Source organism: Coturnix japonica, chromosome 19, assembly GCF_054131305.1.
Source record: "Coturnix japonica strain WE chromosome 19, WE-NBRP24, whole genome shotgun sequence".
Classification (NCBI taxonomy): Eukaryota; Metazoa; Chordata; class Aves; order Galliformes; family Phasianidae; genus Coturnix; species Coturnix japonica.
The window spans coordinates 7,653,117-7,675,422 of NC_140681.1; the positions used below are offsets into that span (position 1 = coordinate 7,653,117).

Below are 22,306 nucleotides of genomic sequence, written 5' to 3' on the forward strand. Positions count from 1 at the left end.
TGGATCCCATCCGCAGATGAGAGCGTGGTGGCCTGAAAACCCACCTCACAGCTGGAGCTGGGTTTGTAGTTTTCTGGGGCATAGGGAAGGAGAAGGGGCTGCTGGCGCTGGTGCTCATGGGTTTGGTTGGCATCTTGGTGGCAGTGCTCGGTGATGAAGGGATGTGTCATCCAAGAAAAAAAGGAAACAGATGGTAGAGGGAGTTACAGTGGGAGGAAAACCCAATTAGAAGCATGGTTTGTGGTAGGAATATGGATCTTATACCTTGAGTAACAGCCAGGAAAAGAGTGGCACCCAGCTTTTTCACACATGGTGGTGAAGATTCTTGTTTAAAGCAGAGGTTGATACTGAAAAAAAAGCATTTGTGAAGCTTTTGAGAGATTATTCTCTGCAGGGGGAGAGAATGTGGATAATACAATAGGAGAGATGATAGACTTAAATCCAGAATGCAGGATCATTATTCCAATATAGTTTTTAAATTTTGTTTTCCTTTTTTTTCCTCCCTCTGGAAGGATGCTTCATGTTTGAGACAGCAGTCAGGGAGGTGGAAGTCTGTGATCCAACCCTGAGGATACCACCAGCCCCTTCTGCCATAGACATACTTTGTCTCAGGGGTCACTTGCAGCCCTCTTTTAGCCACCCAGCAGTTAATTTCAAGCATCAATGAGCATTAACATGAGCTGAAGGAGGGCAGCTGGCACCTCTGGGCCTCACTTTCTGCAAAGTACTTCATTAGTGCCATTTGTAACTCCCTGCAGTACACAGAGACCAGGCATGCTGTCATTCCCAGCCCTGATGTGGGTAGTGGCCAGTAAGCAGTGTTACCTAAATTGCAAATCCAAGCCTGGAATTCTAGAAAATATCCAACTTGTGTTTTTCTGTGCAATTCTTGCCTCCTCATCTCCTTGCTCATGTGTTGTGATGGAGTCTGATGGCAACACCCTGCCACCAGAGAGAAACCCTGCCCAAGGGCTAGGGAATCAGGCCATAAAAATAAGTACTGAAGAGCAAGAGATATGGAGAAAGTCTTGTATTTTTGTTTGTTCTTTATAACTGTGATCCTTTTTTTCTCCTCATGAAACTATTCCTTCCTGCTATTGCACTGAATTAGCTTGCTGAATACATTAAACATTTTTCCTTCCCAGATCAATAACTAATGTTAGTAAATAACTCCTCATAATACTCTTATGAGATAGATATGCGTTTCCTCCCTACTGAAGAGTATTCTGGAACAAAGGATCAGAGTTAAATATAGGACCAGGGCTCAGGCTTCTCCACTGTGCTAAGGCCATCAAGTCATCCTTGATGCTCATAATAGCAGTAGTGGAAACGACTGCCCATGTTTAAAGCTTTTTTGCTTTATGTAAAGTCCAAGAAATGCTGTTCTGCAAGTTTATTATGGAACTCTATGAATGTATCTACTGCACAGATTACTCATAATGTAGGCATATATTTAAAAAACTGCAACACAGTATGGGATACTTGCTGTCTTGGAAATCCTCTTTATTTGCCTTAGTATGTCTGAAAAATCTTCTTACAGCTCTGAATCCAGCCCGGTCAGTGCAGCCTCCTGTCTTACCTTCCGTCCATCTACCCTGGCACCAGGGTGGGAAACAGACACTTGCAATATCCTTCCTTCATTTTCTCTTTATTTTTTGTCATATAAATTCTATATGTTCTGGAATAGAGGCTCTGAACTGCTGAACTCAGACTGAAGTCAACGCTACTAATGAGCTCATTTATATTAATAGGATATCAACTGTTCCTTTTTGCTGGATTCTCAGTGGAACAGCTGATGGTCTGCTTTCTTCCATGCTGGCTTTCTACTCCAACTGAAATGCCTCAAAAATATTTGTTTGCTAGAAAATTTTAGTGGATGCCAGTACTGCTGATATGAAAAACAAGAGAATAGGGGAAACCACAGATTCTTCTGGTCAATTAGATCTTTGGAAAGTGGTCTAATCTTTTGTATATGATTAGTCAGCTCATAATAGCTGCCTTCCAACAAATAGCCTCATGGTTTTTGATGACTAATCCTGAAAAAAAAAAAAAAAAAAGGAGAGAGTTAGAGCTATGGTTACATTATTTCCCATGAGCTTGTATTTAAGAGATTGGATGTTGCATATCAGCCTAAGATTCCTCTTTCTTTCTTTCCTGTCCTAACTGGTGAGCAACAGCTCTTTGGAGATGATGGATAAGAAAGGCTACACTGGACAACTTATGGGCAAATCTATCTGTGGGGAATTAATCTTTTTTTTTACTTACACCACTAGAAAAGTGCTTATATACTTTCTATTTCTTTGTTTTTTACCTGTGATTTTCTTTTCCATTTATTTGCCCTTATATAATCTTCAGAGCACCAGGGACATCCAGACCTTCCCATTAGCAGCGCATGGCTGGTCTGAGACCGAAAGCAGTGTCGCCCCATACACTGAACAGGCCCCAGGGCTGCCCAAGGCTGCGTGTGGATCCTAACGGCAAGCAGATTGCATATTTGCATAATGATGCAAATGAGTGATCTGATTGCAGGAGGAGTGGCACATCTTTGCAGACCCTCATTACCATTGTACAGTGCTGGAAATCAGCCAGGAAGGTTTGAGATGAGGCTATCTTCCCATGATAAGCCTTGAGAGAGACAAACTCTCGTGGGCTTTGCATCCTGTGGAGCTGGCTATGAGGGAAATCCACAGCCTTGGTGCCATCACCTTCCTCCAGGGCTCAGGTGACTGCATGGTGTGATCCATGCTGTGTTGGCTGTGCTGGGGTCCCTGCAATGATTGGCAACAGTTTCTGTACAGCCACATAAGCACTCAGATTTACTGAATGTTTGGAAGGTAAGTGCACGTTTGTGTAGTGCTGGAGATGTTCGACAAACTCTGCCTCAGTCTCCTGCACTATAGGGACTTAATTTCTTAAGGCATTTTTGGCTTCGCCAGTCTCTCATGTTTCAGAAAGTAATGTCCTCAATTTATTGAATCATCTGGCTATTAAATCTGCCTGTGAAGAGGAGTAAAACTAGACCATGAACATCTATGGGAATTCATTTTTATTAAATAATTTAAATTTACACTTTCTCATGCCTGGATCAATCTCATCTGAATGTCCCCTAGTGTTCTTCTCTCTACCATTTGGAAGAATGCTAGAAGCTAAATCACTGTGCAGTTCATTTTTAGACTAATTATCATCAAAGCATGAAAACAACATTTTATATTACATGTTTTTTCAGTTCAGCAGATAGACCCATTCATTTTAGCTCCTATTATTATTAACCACATATCTGCCAACACTACTGAATGCCACTGGGTACAGTGAAGTGTAAGCTTACCTTTATATGAGACCTGTGGTTTCTTCATTTAATTACATAGGGATTAAAAGGCGTGATGAAAAGTTGTACAAATTTGCTCTCCTTTTCCAAAGATAAGGTTGATGTTCAGTGCTTGTGCTCCTAAACAGAAACCACAGACTTTCATTGCTGTGACACATTAGTCGCAGCTTCTGCTTGGCTGGTTGCAGATGATACTCTGGGGCAAATTTACCTCTAAATGCTCCTGCCTGCTGAATAATAATGTCACATTTCTTAGTAACTCATTGTCTTTACAGAAAGTGGGAAGGAAGGTAAGTAAGCAAAAAGAGGTAGAATGGAAGAATTTCTCCATATTTTATAAGCAAAGATTTTCCTGCAAAAAAACCTTGTAAATTATTTAAATTGTTACCGACTTTTCAGAAATGAACAAAATATTCAAAACCTGAACTTTTCCTCATACTCATTAATTCTGAAGTGCCTAAAAATCCTCTTTGGTCTTGGTGACACAGTGTGATGTTACATGGAAACTAGAACGTCCCTGGAGAAGGCAGCAACATCTCCAAGAGCAAAGTCTGTGCTGCATCATCGCTATTTTCAGCAGCTCAGCTTCTAGCACCACTCGCCAAGTTAAACTCTGGAAGAACTCCACTGGCTTTATTGAGGAAAGAATTAAAAGTATAAAAAAAAAGTGCCTGTGGCCAACGCTCAGTGTGCACTTAACAGATCTTTCCATAGCGTATATTTCTATAGTGTACATTTAATATTTGTTTTATGACTCAGTTGTATGATGTAGAGCGCTACACAGTGCCATTATATACCGTGTGGGTCTGGGCTGCTCCTCTTCTCCCTCTGCCTTAAGAAGTATTGGGAAGAGCTGTATGAGCCCTGCTGGTGCTGAAGGCTCCCTGGGTCTCCTATGCCCCTACTTGGGGTGTGTGCTCCCTCACCAGATGGTTTTGTTTGATTCATATTTGGGATGACTGACTGACTGGGTGCAGGGAGGATGTAGGCTTGCTCTGGATGTTCAGAGAAGCAGCCTTCTTTAAACAGGGTCAGATTTTCTAACAGGATGGAGTGTAGTGTGAAGAGGGAAATAAACCTCTCTAGTTTAGCATAAACAAAAGTCACAGCAAAATCCATCCTGTTTGGAAGGAAGAGGCAGTGAGATTATTGCCAATGCACTGGTATGGCAGAAAGTGCTGCAAGGAACAGCTGGGAGCAGCATGGGCCAGAGGGCTATGCAAAGCAGAGAGTAATTCCTGTAGTATACTTTAACTAGGAAAAAAGAATATTTAACAGCTGAAGATTTGGCACACAATAATGAAGCACAACGCCTGAGGAGATAGGCATTATTTTAATTTACTTTATAAAGTAAATCAATTCATAGAGAAAACCTCCTTGGACAGTATAATTACAGTAATGGATTATAATTCAGGAGCTTGCATGCTCGGGTTGGCAGGCAAAAACAGAAAATCATTAGCAGAAAGTGGAAGAGGAAGACATATGTTGTAGGAATGCCTCCACTTTCTGGTTCTTCATTTGTAAACTTCCCTTCAAGTTCAGTGTCTTAATCTTATCAGATATCATTGTCACAGCTTGTTATAGGACACTCAACACATCATTTAGATTTTTTGGAAAAGATCTAACTGAACTGAGAATGAACACAAGTAAATAAAGCAACACGCTATTAAAATGCAATGCATATACCTCACTTGCGCATTTAAACTCCTGCTCTCCCTTTTTCATACAGGTCTTGTGGCTATATAAAAAAAAATTTCATAGTCTTTTCCATTGGACTGGTATGAGCAATTTCTCTGCCAGGTTGCACATACTGCAGAGCTGCACAGGGCTGGGTAGAAATGCATACTTGCATCTTCTTTTTACATTTTAAAATGGCCATAAATTAAAATGTTTGAATTAGCTCTGATTCCATAAACTGGGGTGTACGGTGACAATAATGGAAAAATAGTAGTTCTAAATACCCAAAAGGTTATTTACAGGAAAAACTCACCAGTATGGAAGCCTTCAGTCTGCTGGAAACCACTGAGGCAATCACCAAGGAGCAATCTCCAAGAGATGCTGCCTTAGTGGTAGTCAGCCCTTAAATGAGGTCTAGAGGAGATGGAGTCAAGCTCCACCCCTTCTGGGAGCACAGCTAAATTACTCTCACCTGTGCTCCCACAGCTGACCCAACACTTGCCTCAGCTGATTAATCAAAGGTTCAGGCTGTGATTACCAATTTCCCATACACTGTTGGAGTCAGATTAAAGCCTGGGGGACTTTTGCAGAATATTTCAGCATAAGAAAAGTTTTGTAATCAATTCAAAGAAAATATTCCTGAGCAGTTCAAATTTCCTTTGCTCTGATGACTTTCATTATTGAACCAAGCTGCTGCTTGACCTAATGGAGAAAACTGCAGTGGCTCTATCAGAGAGTCCAACCTTTTGCCCCAGGTAGCAGCAAAACAATCTGTTTGCTTCCATTTCACACCCAAAGCTCTTTGTCTCCAAACTTTGGCTGTTTTCCCATCTGTGTCTGGCTCTGCAGCAGCATGGTTGGGAGCGAGATGCCAGGTCAAGGTGTCTGGTGAGGCTGGGAGATGCTCGGTCCCTGAGCCCACAGAGGTGAGGGTGGGCTGTGTCCTGCCAGGCAAGGGCTGGATCATGCAGGTCTGGGCACTGAATCTGTCAGCCTCAAAACAGGAGCTGTTGAGCTCAGCACTGCTTTCCTGAATCACGGCTTTATCCGTGAGCAAATAACATATGTCTAAACCTGCTGTCAGCTGCAATGAGCTAAAGCAGATGCTCAGTGCCAGCTGATGGTGGTTATATTTTTGGCCAGCAAATATGACCAGGAAACAGAGCAAATAAAGGCTTTGGTTTATCCATACCTTTTTATTTATTTCTGTAGTCTGTAGTAAGGGACCATTGCTTTAAAATCCTTAGACATTTGGACATATTTTACAAGACAGTACAGGTTCTGAATGTCACACATTGATCACAGTTTCATACTACTACATGCATATAAAGACATTGATTTTTTTTTTTTTTTCTTAAATAATTTGTTTACGGAAACAATTGGAGAGGTCAATAAACTTCAACAAAGAATGACTAAATCAAAGTTACAAAAAATGTAAGACTCTAAGTACACTACTATATGGCTAATGTTGCTGTTATCACCCCAAAATGCCAGGGTGTGGAAAAGTTGCTTAAATGGGGAGAAAACATCTGCTGATGCATGCCCCTTGGGTCAGCCCAATGTAGCCCAATGAAGGGATTGTGCAAGACGTGCAGGATTTGCTGGGCTATAGGCAGAGGCATGACACTCTGCCCTTTGTTATATACAAGCTGAGCTGGATTCCCCATTGCTTCCCCACATTGCTCAGGTTAAAACATAACTGAAGTGCAAGGCCATGGAGAAAGCTGTCATATTCTGCTCTTTCCCAAGCTGGGTCACAGTTGGTTTCAATTTCCAACTACAAAAGCAACTTGATACACATGTGCTGGGAGAGTCACAGGAAACTTGCATTTTCCAGTTTGTATTTGCAGTTGAATATCACATTTTTCTTTTAAGGGAAACCCCATGGCTTTCTTGATTTTTAGCAACTGTTGGTGCCCACCAAGGTTTCCCCGGAGAGCACTGACTGGGGTGGCCATGGGGTCAGTGACTGGCAAAACAGCACAGCTCAAGCAGTTGTCCCATGCTTTGGCAGAAGGAAGAACTGGGGCTGTTCCCTGGCATGATGAGATGCCAAGCAGCTGGCATGTAGCACAGACCGCCTGGCATGCCACATTGGGCATGGAGTTGTCACTGAGCAGCACGTGCAGCAGTGCCTAGGTCAGTGTTTTCTCTCCATTTAAGAACTGCTTCACTGGCCTGATAGAAAGCAGGCATTTTCTGCATTTATTGGGGGCATTATCTTAATGCTAATCTAGCTGGAAAGCAAATTTGGTTGGTAGCTGTGGCTGGCCTTTCTGAGTGCAGTATCATGGCTTCAGAGTTCTAAGTAATATAGAGATGCTGCCCCCAACCCAAACACATCAGTGGGGAATGCTTCAATGTGAGAGCAATTCTGTGCACCCACCACCAGAGAACCAGAAATAATTGGAGAAAATAGATATGTCGTCTGTCTGTCACAACAAAATTGATACAAACGAATCCCAGCGGTTGCATGAGCCTAAGGGTGACTAATGGTACTCAGGAGTAGTTGAAAAACAGAAGGAAGAGGAGATTCTAAATGAAATATGGTGTTTAGACCAGAACTGTTGCATCCTAAAATGGCCTTAACTGCAGATTTCCAGTAAGACTGGAGACTGACACTGTCAAAGGTAACTGATGGCCCATAAGCCAGTAGTGTCCTCCCAACAACAACCAGTCCCTGGGCAGGGTGCTGCCAGGGTTGAACCACGTGGTCCTGCTGTAGGGCCAGTCATTTGTGAGTTCATGATGCTGCTTGTGGTATCAAGCCCACAAAGAGTGAGCCTACACAGAAGGCTGCTCAGTCAAGGCTGGAATGATAAAGATGATTGTCTTCCTCTTGTGTGAAGGATTTCTTTCTTTCCCAGGCTTTCACTGACCCGTCTCTTCCCATTCCCTCTCCTCACTGGTTTCCTTGTAGGTGCTATGGACAGACACCTCCATCCCTGAGGTCATGCAGAGCCTGTAGTTTTCAATTAGCTTTTAATGACAAGGGTCTAATTTTTTACTGGAGCTAAACTGAGAACAGCTCCATTGACCTCAATGGGCTTTACTTGTAGCAGCAAATAATCTGGCATTTCATTCAAATTCAGCTATCTGGCATCTCACAATGCTCTAGTTTGGGTGGGTCTTTGCACTGAGCCCAAGCTGATTATTACTTCTTGAAGGTAGCATCCCTGCAGTCTTCAAAAGACCCCTTTAAAAATATCAAAAGTTAATCCTTGTTTAGTCCTACAGAATATCAATAATAGTATGTCTGGTTAAAAAGAAAAATGAAGGTTTCTCTTCTAAGACTCTAAAATGAAGATTTCTTGTGCGATGAAGCCAGAATCAAGCAAAGCAAAATTCTGAGTAGTATTTACAGATATGAACACTTGTGGCACCCTACCGTTGGTGTCAAAGGACACTTATTTGTAGCTTAGGTAACACCAGCAACAAAGGGGATACACATCCTGAATGCAAACATTCAGATTTCCTAAATTTTCCTTTGTCTGGTCAAGACAAAGTTTCAGTGCAAGAGCCTGGATCTGTTCAGCATGGGGTGCAAAACGCATGCTGAAAAACAAACATTACTTCCTTGATGGGCTGGTTGGTATCTGGGTCATTTCTGTTTCAGTGGGAGGGCTACCGGCAGGAGTAAATTTCAGATTGGCAAGACTAAAAGCTTGCTGTGGTGTTGTTAAATATGTTCAGATGAACTTAGTGATATGGAAACTGCATTTTGAAGAGATTTATGGGATCTTTTATGATAGATATAATGGGTTATTGCACTAGTTGTTTTCAAAAACAACCAAACAACCAAAAAACCCCACCTGGTTTTAATCACTTAGTGTTTAAATAAGTATTGCTGATATGTAATCACATACATTATTTCAGATTTACTGGGTATTGTGGTGAGCGTATAAGAAAGTCACACAAAAGAGATTGCTTTGGGGTTAAGACAGGAAAAGAGACCAAAATTCCAACTATGGAAAAAATTATCACTGAACAAACTGTTGGGCTGATTCAAGCCAAAACTTTTCTGTGGAGTTAAAAGACAATTTGAATCTCTTTGTCATGCTAGACTTCAACAGGTCCTGGGTGCATGTTTATCTCATTCTTATTGAGTCTGTGTGATGGTACAGCTATGAAGGAGCAAGCAAGATCACTAGGTAAGCAGGTACAGGGGTGGTCTTTACTTCAGCCAAATCCAGTCTCTTCCTGAATGTGTACATTTGGTTTTTTTTTACTATCTTACTTTTTTTTCTTCCCCATTTCTTGATTTTACCTGGGACTGAAAGAAGAAATTCCAAAAACCCAGTGAGAAATAAATCTTGATCCTTCTGTTTTAACCCAGGGAAATTTCCCCTGGATTTAGAAGCTATAGAGTTTTGCCTGGGCATTGCTAGGTCACTGCCCTTGAAATAAGAGTCTGACTTTTCAGTTTTGATTAAAACAGAAATGAGATACTTATCCCAATTCTATCATAATAATTAGGACAATCAGATTCATATCCTGTCTTCATGATCTTATCTTAATTGATGTAAATCTGAAAAAACTCCACTGAAACCCAGGCTATGGCTAACGCTGAAGCCAGTGGTATTGGTTGTTATGCACCAGTATTGCCATAACCAGGGTTAGTTTGGCCTCTTCTTTGTTTCTCAGAAAGAAAAACTTATTTTCCATAGCCAATCTCTGGCTATTTTTACATACCACAAACAGGAAAATACAAAAACATGACAACATCAGACAAACTTAGTGACCTTTTGCAGACGCACTTCCAGGAGGGATGCTGCGGGTGTTTTCAGAATGAAGGAAAATGATGAAACAAAAAAGTTAGGGGACCAGCTATGTAAATGAACAAGAAAGCATATAATATATTATTCTGTAATACAAAAAGAAGAGATCTGACTTGATTGCCCTATTATAAATTTGCTAAAAATACATATATATATATTTATATTTATATATATATATATAATTTTATTTTATTTTTTTTTAATCTGAACAGAAAAATAGACTACTCTGGAATGCATGAAAGTCACATGACTTTTCCATACATCAGATACTTATAAAGCCAACACAATGGCAAACAGAAGGTACAGAGGTAACTAAAACATCTGTACTTTATTCAAGAACTATTTAAAGCCATATTCTCCCCAGGTGGCTGATCCTAAAGCAATCTAAGGTAACACTTGTTCTGTTCAATTACCATAAGCAGAAATGATTGACCAAACACAAGCGCTTTGCTGAAGAATTTGGAGCCAATTTGGAGCTGCTGGGAAGCCCACCTCCCCATCTTGCTCCTGACTGAGCTGCACAAAGGGCATCAGTGCCACACGGTCCCCATCGCTCTGCTGCTTTACTCAATAATTCTACTGCTTGCTTTGAAATGAGGCATTAAAAACTATGGGAGATCGTGTTATGGGGAACTTACCAACAGAGAGAGAACTTGGCTTTAGAGACGTTGTCTTTGTAATGAGTTTTAAATACCCTTGTTGTTTACTATAAACTGTACCAGTCATAATTCTGTCAAGACATAAATATACAATAGGTACAAATATTAACAATACATTACAACTTTACAGAAGAGAATACTGTTTTCCTTAGAAATGTGTATCTTATTAGCTGCAAGGGAAGAAAAGGCTACAGTTTATCACAGCCATAGTTGCCAAAGAAACCAACCGTCTTGGACTCCTTCCTGCGTGCCTTGCACAGACAAATTCCCCGGCGTGTGACACTCGGCATGTTGAGAAAGGGAATGTGCGTTCCATGGGTTTTCTTTTCCTCTTTATTTATTTTTTTCTTCTTTTCCTACCTTAATAGACTCTCAAACCTTTCAGAAAATGTGGATTTCACAGGAGACTGTTTTGTTTTAGTTAGTTTTCCTTAAGTGTGCTTAGGTGAAGTTTCTAAGAAAAGGCACTGAGAAATCTACTGCAATAAGTGACTGCTGTTTTCCTTTGTTCAAGGCTAAAACTCAAAGGATCTTTGCTTCCTAGTTAAGAAAACTGCACCCATTCCTCCCGCAAATATATATATTCTATATATATATATATTTATATATATGTATTAAAAATGGTGTTGATGGCGTAAGATACAAGCTAGAGCAGACATCACATGTACATAGTCCTTTCAGATATGACATCTTCTGCAGCAGCAGGTGAAACTGTCATCTTGCTTGATACAGGCTACACAGTAAGTTCACAGACCTGAATGCCAAATATCAGTGATTAAACTGCACACTTTAGCTTGATGCAAGAGATATTGCATATTTGCTCTTACTTCGATGAGCTCTGGGGGATATGTACCAAACACACTATAAAATGAAATTGTCTTTCTAGTATCTATAGGATTTAGTGAGCATTATGTTTTCAAAGCACTGCCTTTCCTTTTGTAATGAGTACAGATTTAGTCTACCATAGCTTTATGTTAGAGTAGATTTCCCAGTGCTTACATTATATATATGTGTATTATGCACACACACACATATATAGGTACATACTTCATAATCAGACTTTATTTCATTAAAATAAATTAAACATACTTCCTTTTTAACTGGGCACAAAATGAGAGCTACATCTTCATACACAAATAAGAAAGAAATGCTCTTCAAGCATATTATATGCTGAATTTTAAATTATTTGCTTTCTATAAGAAATCTATAGGACTTTGGCTATTCAGACTTAAAAGGTAGATTTTGAATGATACTTTTGAATTTGGCTTTCAAAAGTGACTCAATAAAATGCTACTTTAAAGGTAGGACTAAATAGATGATATAAGATATGTGTCGTAAGTGAACACACAAGGCAAACAGAGGGCCTTTGGTTACAAGGAGAGTTGCACCAGTTGATTATCGGTTAAAAATGATAGAATCGTTGATCTATACATTTTTGTCAGTGCCATCTATAAACCAAATACATCAATTTGGATGAAAGTGTGGTAAATACTACACTATATGGCTATATTTAAATATGCTCACTTTTGTGATATGTAAAATATGACTTTTTTTCCACATGAAAGCATCAGCTCTAAAAATATTTAGCTCGGAAATCACTATTACTTACTTTATCAAAAAAATTGTCCCTGATTATTTTTTTTTCCTTTTTACATTTGTGCTGATGGCAGACATGAATGATCACTGAAACATAGAGGTTATGTTAAGACTGTTCTCGTTAAAATTTCTCATTGCCACTCCATGGCCTCTGAAAGCCACAGAATAACTCAGTATTTAAAGCTTATCTGCTGGAAAGTCACTTTACTTCTTCGTAACGATTCAATCTTAACTAGCAATACATCAGTTCCTTTAAGTACACTTGTATTTACTATGGCCAAATCCTAAAGTCCTTCACCTGGCAAAGAGCCCATTTGGAGGAATGGTGGTTTTGACTGAGTGAAGACAGAGCAAAAGCTGAGGAACCTCAGGAATTGGCCCTGTGTAAATACTCTGGAGAGCACAGTTTGCTCGCACTGAGTTTGAGCAACTCATTGAGTTTGAGTACCTCCCACGTAATTCTCTGCATGACACGAGGCCTCTTCCACTGCCAGCGGGCGAATTCATGAGGTGGTGGCTCAGGTCTCACTTGTGTATTCCCTAGGGCCTGGCCTTGCAGGAGGCAAGGAGGATGAGTGAGCAGTGCCTTGGGCTGCATCCCACCTCCAGGAACCCAGTGGGACCACTGCTCCAGCATGCGTGTGGGTTTGTGCCACAGAGAGACCTAGCAAAGCTATCATCATAACCCATAACAGTTCCTAAAACAGATATGTGCTTATTGCTTTTGTCCGTACATGCTGCATTCACTACTATGGATTACAGACAGAAGTACTGTACAGCTCGGACGGACAGACAGTTACATTCAGGACCAACCAACGGCTTTTTCACAAGGGGAAGGGACAAAATGCAGCAGGCTCGCATGGTTATGGTCTTCCTCCAGCGTGCGCCTCTGCTCCCGAGTCCCATGCCTCCGCACGCCCCAAGACCTGTTGCATACAGATAGCTACACGCCCCGGCAGGTGCTCCGAAATAGGTCAGGAAACGCTTATTGACAGAGTTATTTACAGCTGAGTTTTACAGTAGAAACGGATAACAACATAAAAGATTACCATCACAGTTATCACAGGACAGGTTGTGACTTGCTACCGGCGTGTAACAAATCACAGTCACGACAGGAGGCACAAATTAAAATAGTGCTTGGTTAAAGTGCTTGATTGTTACACTCTGCTATCCTACTCCAGCATTGCAACAACAACAACAGAAAGTCAACGTAAAGTGCTTTTCCCCCCCCCGTATTAAAAACCAAAGACAAATTATTTCCTACACAATTTGACAGAACTTTATTGAAACAATAATATTTTAAAAACCTAGGCTGGTGGCTGCTAGTTCTGTTCACTTAAAATGGTCAAATCTCTCTCTTTTTTTTTTAATTATTTTTTTTATTTATTTTTTTCTTCTTTCACTTAAAAATGAGTGGATGCTATTAAAACATCAGGCCTGGTCCTGCTGTCTCTGGCAGTCTCCCTGCGCTGCTGGATGCACCAACATGGCAGGAGATGCTCCCACCCAACCTCCTCACGAGAGAGAGCACAACCAGGCCCGGGGCGGGTAGCTAAAGAATCCCTCTTTTTGCATATTTATGTAACGCTTGCATATCTTTCACCACGCCATGTGGGCGCGAAAAGCTTCAGACCAACTGGTTCCTCTCCTACGCCAAGGGTTAGACTTCAGAAGATGCCTGAAGTCAGGGCGCGGGTGGGAAGGGTAGGACCGAGGAGCCGGCCAGGCCTGGACCAAACCTCAGGGCCAGCTACTGCGCTCGGCCATCCCTGTAGGGCCGGGAGCTGCCATGGTGCAGCTGGGAGCCTGGAGAGGAGCTGAGCTCCCCTTCCAGCCCCATGCTCCCCAGCTGCGGGAAGAGGGCTGCAATGCCGCCGGAGATCCCTGCTTCTGCATGGCTCCTTCTCACCTTCCCAGCATGGGCTGTGCGTGCCCCAAGGGCCACGTGCTGGCCCAAGGGCAGCTTTCAATTTTAGCAGAGGGTAAGTGCGAGTTTCACTACGTCCTAAAGGGTGTTTGGAGTTAGATACAAGTGGTGCAACTCACCCTGCTGATGTTTCAAAAAGAAAACGTCAGGTCCTACAGGATATAGTATTGTTAAACACACACAGAGCATTTTAATAACTGGTTTCTCTAGACCGCTATTTGTTTTAAATGGTTTTCACTTGGATTTTTCTAATAATGCAAGTGTTCCCTGTTACCTTTAGACATAATATCCATCAGAGAAAGCTGTAGATGAGGAACAGCTGCCCTGAAGCAGAGAGCATTGTGTTTTAGATAGCTTTATACCAACCCCAGCAAATTATTCCAGAGTTCATATCTGGCTGCCTTGGCATCCTTTATGGAACTAACGCACATCAGGTGTTAATATTTCCAAAAGGAGCTCTAGCGTTCAAGGGGAATGGATGGATATTTGGTCACATTGGCTTCACTGGACAACATGAAAGGAGATCAATGTGTGATCATGATTTGCAATCCTTATTTTTGACTGATGTGGGCAATGTCTTTAAAGTTGTTTCAGAGAAGGACATTTTCACAAACCCACACTGGACCTCCCCTCAGACTTTTAGAAACGGATGGCTTGTTTCAGCCAAGTTCATGCCATGCAGAAGCTCTTTTTTTTTGTTTTTTGTTTTTTTGATGGTTTTTTTGTTGTTGTTTGCTTATTTTTTGTTTTTTGTTGTTTGTTTGTTTTGAGTTGACTGTAAGGACATTCCTTTAATCTTTTAGTAAGTTCTCTTGGAGCCTGCTCAGATGCTTTGATCATGTGTGTTAGCATGTCCTCCACTGCCTGGTAATACATGGACTTCTGGGGAAATATGATTTTCTAGTCTGACAGTCTCCTGATTGCCCTGGGTTCTTCCAGTGATGCCTTCCATAGAATAAATGCAGTTTTGCCCTATTAGCTTAGGGGAGGTGGGTAAAGCAGCAGCTTCTAGATGGTTCTTCTCTGTTCTATAAACATTGTCTTTTTGCTTTAGATAACCAATGTTTGTAATATTGTACTTAGGACTCACATTTCCAGGAGGACTTGAATCATAAAGCAGCTGACCTTCATCATCAGTGTCAGCATCTATGTATTTGTGAATACCGGCATCGTGGAAGTTGAAAGCTATGGCTGTCTGTGTCTCTGGTGACTTTGGAGGTGTTCTCGCACTTGCGGTTGTGTAGATGGAGGTTTCTGGGCTCATGAGAGATCTGTCTGAGAGTAAGGAAGTATCTGTGCCGGTGGCAGCAGTGGCTCCCCTGCTCTTGAGAGTGTCTGGATATATTCTCAGGACATTTGATGCTGGTACTAACGTGCTGGCATCCTCCTCCATGAAGTTGACTTTCAGAGATCTTAGTTTTAAAGGGTTACTGGCCTTTATGGAGCTTTTTGGACTTTCTATGAAAAAAGCAGAACGGTGGCTGCCTTCAGAGCTTGTGTTTATTTCTGCAAATCTGGCACTGCTCCCTTCCGCTCTGCTCTGCTCCTGAATCACATTAATGCCACCTTTGCAGGGAAGGGTAGCGAGTGGGCTGTGAGAAAACCTCCCAGAGTCAGGGAACTCTGCAGCACAACTTATGAAGCTGTCAATACTGGACATGCTCCTCATGTCAATGATCCCATCGGTGCGAGTTGTCAGCAAGGGCACCATAGGGCCAGGAAGGGTCTCCATTTCTAGCTCTTCCATTTGCTTTCCAGATTGACTCGTCTCTTTAGTGTTAAGGTTTGGCTGTGACTGAGTCTTTGCCATTTTGTTATACATGTCTTCTAGCTGTTGGACATTCAGGTGTTGAGGGCTTGAAGATGACCTAGCTTTTTCTGGAGACCCTTGTTCTTTAGTTTCAAAAGATTTACTAGAGCTAGTTTCAGAGAGCGTTCTCTTGGTCCATTTCCATTTGTTGGGAGATAAATGATTGTCCTGAACTTTATCCTTTTTGGCTATGCTTTCTCCATTCTTTTCAACCACAATGTCCATAAGTTCTATACTACGGGCAAATGCATCCTTCATATTCATGGAGACGATACTACCATTCCTTTTGGCCCTTTCAAGAGCTTCTCTGCGCTTGATGGCTTTCTCTTGCCTCTTCTGCTCTTTGTAGAACTCAGAGAAGTTATTGACAATAATTGGGATAGGAAGAGCAATCACCAGCACTCCAGCAATGCAGCACAGTCCTCCTACTATTTTACCTAAAAGTGTTTTGGGGTAGATATCTCCATAGCCTACTGTTGTCATGGTGATTGTTGCCCACCAGAAAGAAGCTGGGATGCTCTTGAATTTTGTATCGTCCTCATCCTTTTCTGCAAAAAACACTAAGCTGGAAAAGATCATAATGCCCATGGCCAAAAACAAGATGAGTAAGCCAAGCTCATTGTAACTTCTCCTCAGTGTAAACCCCAAGGACTGTAAACCTGTTGAGTGCCGGGCAAGCTTTAGAATCCGGAGTATCCTCATGATCCGAAATATTTGGACCACTCGTCGTACATTTTGGAACTGAAGTACACTTTTATTGGATTCTGTGAGAAAGATAGTGACATAGTATGGTAGGATGGCTAGCAAATCAATAGCATTCAGTGGGCCTTTGAAAAACTTCCATTTCTTAGGCGAGGATAGGAACCGTAAGAGGTATTCCATTGTAAACCATGCAATGCACACTGCTTCCACATGGGCGAGCTGAGGATTATCTGTGGTCTGCCCAAATTCATCCACGCCTTGTAGTTCTGGAAGTGTGTTTAGGGACAAGGCAATTGTAGATAGTACAATAAACATGATGGAAATGATTGCCAAAATCTGGAAAGGAAAGAGAAGACAGTGAGTTTGGCTCAGAATATATTACATGATCTACCATCACATTTCACATATACCATCACACTAATACACATGGCTGTACTTCCATTTAGGCACCTCTAGACTAATTCAATTCTTAGTATATGGAAATGCGTCTTGAAGTGATTCTATTTTGGAAACTGCTTTGAGTTATATCAGATGCATAGAGCAGATAAAATTTCTACTTTGACTCCTGTGCATTTATCTCATTCATTTTCAATGTGTTCCAAGTAGCTACGATGCCAGAAGGACTGTGAAGCAGTTCACAGCGGGACCTCTTGATTAACTACTAATTAGGTGCCCAACAAAGCCCATCTGGACAACCATCTCTGAAATCTAAGCAAGAGGGAATATAATTGTGAATGCAAGATTTGGTCACAGTGATGTCCTCTATTTAATGCATAGATATGTCTATAATTTTTTGAGTGCCCATGGCTTATTATAGTGATATGCGTACATTTTCACTACATGTAAGTGTACAAGTAACATGCTCTTTTTGAAAGATTCATCTCTAAATTAAAACTTGGCAGTTGTGAAAGACACAAAACTTTGTCTGAGGCTTTCTAAAACATTTTGAGACATGAGCTTTTCTGTGCATGACCAAATGGCCATCACAACTCCTCACCACAAGGGAAGAGAGCAAACCCAGCCAGCAGAGAGCTCTGCCCCAAATAGAAACCAGGTATTGAGATCAAGAGTGCAGAGAAGAGAAGGGTTTGTGGTGAGAAACCTCTCTGAAAAAATCACATACACATGCTCAGCTGCTGGGCCACTGACTTTATGCAGAACTGGAAAACATGAAATGCTAGATTAGCATGTTTGCAGCGTTCAGATGCTGTAGGCAGACTGTCCTTCCATATCTGTTTTAATTCCGTTCTTTCCAGTTTCCCTAATTACATTTTCTTTTAAAGTCATTTGAGGGAGGTTTTAGAGCTGACAGACAATTTGAGGAATGCTTTTTTTCTACTAGTGGGTTCTTTCTCTAGCTTGTTAATTGGGTAGGAATATATCTAGTTTCTTAGGTTACTGCCAAAATACAGAAATGATTTCAAAACACACGTATATGTGACTAATGTTTTATGCATTCATGGCAGTGTAAGCTGGTCCCTTATGCTTGCTTTTCTTCCGCTTGAGATAGAAAAGAAGCATAAAATCAATTGCAAAATATGTGTGTGATGACTAAATACACAATATGAAGCAGTTAATTATAAGATGTATGACAGGAGTTCTGCATCATGAATTGCAAATCTGACATGCTCTGAGCCCTTGTCCCTCCTTGCCCGTATAACTAGATAGTAGCTTTCCTCACAGCAGTGTCTCTCAGCAAGCTTCACAACACCAGAATATCCACAACAACCACCTGGGGCTCTGCAGAAAGAAATTCTTGCAGGATTTCTCTTCAGACAAATCTTGCACAGATATTCTAACGGTCAGGAGCTATCAGACTTTTGAATGCATAGTCCCTACAGCGGTACAAGCCTTGCTACAGTACAAGAAACACACAGATGCAATATGGATTAAAACCACCTTGGTTGTCTCTGGAAGAGCCTCAACTCTTCTCCAAAGCTGAAAGACAGAAGTGTTCTGCAAAGGTTGGAAGCTTTACTTGAATTAAATTCCCCTTGAATTAAATTCAGCTACTGTTTTCGCAGAAAAGTCAGCTCACACACCTTCAAAAAATCCAAATTTAAAGTAAGACTTCCAGTGTTGACAGTTCGACTTCTAAAAGTGTTCTAAAATCTACTTGCAGGTTAAAAATCTCTTCCTAATCAATGTAACAAAAACACCTGCATTTAAATCACTGAAAATGTAACTTTGATTTGACCATGACACTGCAGACCTAATAATTTAATCTGAAGAATGAAATCTGACTAGAAACAAATATTAGTTCCATTAAACAGCCTGTTTTCATTGCTTAAATTGGATTAAATGAAAAAAAGTGAATGGTGTAAATGCCTTCTGCAATGCTGGGAATTTTAGAATATCATTACTTTTAGTTACTTAATTCTTATTAGGAGAAATGCTGGGAAGATTCCCTTTCTTTTTAAAACAAATTGTTTATAAGAAAGTTTGGTGCTAGGAGTATAAAAATGTATTCACTGAAGACAACCTACTGATAGGAAACAACTTCAAAATAAATCTCTACATTTCTGTTAATTGAGTGTTAGAAAGAGGTCAGCAGAAATACAATCTGGCTTATGAGCAATCAGAAGAAGAAACCATTTAAGCTTAGTCATGGATTCTGCTTTTATTTGGCTGAAAGAAAAGGTGAAAAGTGAGCTGAAACTGGAGGAGATATTTTGATACGGGACTTTATGCTGAAGTGAGGAGAAATGCAGACAATTATTTCTGCAGATTAGTTTGAAAGATCATGTCCTAAAGACCAGAAAGTTTCCCCAGAAGCAGAGAGCCACATTTGCTTTCCTAGAAGGCTCTTTCAGTATTCTGCAGTGATTTCTTTGTTTACAACTTGGGATTTCTGAAGGTGTTTGGGATGTTTTCAATAGGGCTTTGTGCACAGAGGAGCTTATTTGTAGACTTAGAGGTGCCTAGTGTGTTTTATCTGCTTCACTTTCAGTGTAAATATTAACACTCCATCTTTATTCAGTAGATGCCATCCAGAAGCAGTAATTGGTGTCAAACCTCGTTTCTTTTGATATACTTTTCTGCTTTGAAGATCAAGGCAATGCCAGATGAACATAAATTTGAAAACCAGGAGATCTGAGGGTAAAATTTGTTTTTAGTCTAGCAGATCTAGCCAAGGAGCGAAGCAATAAACAGACAGAGACATTTATCATCTCTCCAGCAAGTTGCAGCGAGATGTCACCTGTATGCCAAAGATACAGATTTTCCCCTTTGTTGATCTGCTGCAATCATACATCTTTAGAAGGCTGTCAGGCTAAGAAAAACTTCCTAATGTGGGTTGACTGTCCTCGAGAATTCAGAGCACTTTTCAGTTGGAAAATACCAAAACAACAGAAGATAAATTTCTCCAGAAGGCGTTTAGAGGATCCTTCTCTAAGGCATGTCTTGTAGTGTACACCACCCAAAAACCCACCGGAGGAGCAGCTATCTGCAGCAAACCGGATCCAGTTGCTGTTGCTGCTGAGCATTAGCAGTGCATTCAGTGGCACAATGCTCTATGCCAATACATTCATAATCCTATATTTCAGATTATAGAAATGACTGTCTGTCTCATAGGACTTCCTATCAGAGCCATACTGACTCTCTGGCACTGCAGCTTTTGTATTTTCCACTGCCTCTAATGAGACACAGAAAGTGGAAGGAAAGACACACAACCAAGAGTGTTCATCATAGAATCATAGAATCATTATGGTTGGAAAGACCAATAAGATCATCTAGTTCAACCACCAACTCATGACCACTCTAGACACATAACCACAATGCCCACTAAACAATACCTCTCAGTGCAACATCTACCCTTTTCTCAAACACCTCTAGGGGTGGTGACTCCACCACCTTGTTGGGCAGCCTGTTCCAATTCCTCACACTCTAGGTATGCTCAGCGTGGTGAGCAGCCCTTCCATGCAGTCCCCACCATTCCCCCCTTCCTTTGCAATTCCAGGTTCACTTTTGAGCCACATGCTTCTGATGCCATGTTCCCAGGACAACTTCTTCTAACAGGTTGCATGAAATAAGCTGTGTAAATTCCCTTTCTCTATTTGCTCTTACATTTCACCAACTGCAGCACACCATAAATGGTGAATTTCCGTATCAGGTATTTTACTCTGTGGCTCACAGAGGGTGTTGGACTGGCTCTTAAAGACAGCACTGCCTTGCAATGCACGACTCAGTATATATAGGCAGGATTCCAGAAAATAGTTCTCCATCAAATAGACCCTTCTGCAAAGACTTTTACTGAGGGAATGTGGATTGCTGGTATGATTTCTTTGTGGAAGCTGAATAACCCAAGGGCAGGCAGGACAAGCTTTTCAATGAATTTAAAGCACTTTCCTGGAAGTGATTAGCATGATTGTACATACACATGCAAATGAGACGTGCAAGCTGATTGTGTGAGTAAGTAGCAGAATTTGGTAGGCATCAAAACTGTGAGTGCTATCCCACAGGTGGGGTAAGTTTCAGGCAGTGTTAGGTTCGGTAATATGTATTGCTTGATTATCTGGTCTTTGCACTGCTAAGAACCCTAACTAAGGTCAAAATGTAAGACTGGAGATTCTCAAAGCCATTAAAATTAATGAGAATAGCCTGTCCAAATCCCGTAGATGGCTCTAAAATCCCAATGTAAGCATCTGAGCTCTATCTGCTCATGGCAACATGCCCTATACTTTTTCTGTCTTCATCCTCAGTAATGAAGCTGATATAGAAAGGAGAAGGGGCGGTGTGTGGGAGAGAGTAGGAGGGTGTTTGAATATAGATAGATTCAATATTCTTGGAAATACGATGAGGAAATTGTTATGTAATCAAGAAGTTCAATAATGGTTTAGTCTAATGCACTTTTTTAGCTCCATGAGGACATGCAGAATAAACTTGGCATCAGGACCAGGTTTCATTCATATGCTCCATTTACTAAGGGATTTTTCCTGCAGCTTTCCCATTTCCCCAAGCAAACAATATACTTGGAGTCAGACTGCCCAGCTCCCTCCTGCCATTCAAACGCCAGCCCATGTTTCCCCAGGCCCTGAGACACAAAGCACAATGTATTTTGAGCCATACCCCACAGAAACAGATGGAGAGTTCCTTAATCTCCTGCCCACTCTGTGGAGCACAGGGGAACATCACCTGCTCATAGCAGGTGTTTATTAACAGGGACTTGCTTTGGGAAACACCTCTTCACTAGAAAATGCGTATTTATTCTGAAACTCTGCAGAAAATTCTCACTTTTGATACCGTGATTCTGACCATAGGGCTTGCAGGATATTTTTATCTAGAAAGCACTGAAGCCATTAAGAATGGTAACGTTTTCTTCTTGGATTGTGACAAGGAGATGAGGATAAAGCGGCAAGGAAGATACACACATCTTTCAGTCTATTCTTTTGTGTGTACATAGAAGGATGTTAAGATGCAAATTAAGACCTTGAATCTGCACAGCCCTTAGCCAAATCTCTAAGTCCCACTGATTTCTGGGGAATAGAAACCTGTGCTTAGAAATTGTACTTGAAGTGCCACATCTCCATCTTGAGATTCATTTGCAGCACAAGCTCTGTCCTTGGGAGGGGTAGGACCCTGCACCATCAGCCCACACTCCTGCAGTGCTCCCTGTCACTGTATGCAGAGTTTGGGAGAGTTCAAATGCCTTTGCTCCTCTGTAAACATTACTGCACAGATTAAAATCTATAAAACCAAAATCATTTCAGCTATAGCTGCAGTAATTGTATCTACTGGGAGACTTAGTCTACTTGGCCTAAAATGGGATACAGTACTTCTGCTGATTATATGCCAGTGCTTTGCTTACATGCAGGCATCCAGAGCTGCTGCTGC

At 41.2% G+C, this 22,306-nt stretch overlaps 1 protein-coding gene across 1 annotated transcript in view; it reads right to left on the reverse strand.

The window, feature by feature from the left end:
- Positions 1 to 6,178: 6,178 nt before the first annotated feature.
- KCNB1 (potassium voltage-gated channel subfamily B member 1) overlaps positions 6,179 to 22,306 on the reverse strand; it is a 106,088-nt gene continuing 89,960 nt past the window's right edge. The window contains exon 3 of the mRNA XM_015881671.3: positions 6,179 to 16,810. Within this exon, the coding sequence (XP_015737157.2) occupies positions 14,786 to 16,810 (2,025 nt within the window). The 3' untranslated portion in view covers positions 6,179 to 14,785. The remainder of the gene's footprint in view (positions 16,811 to 22,306) is intronic.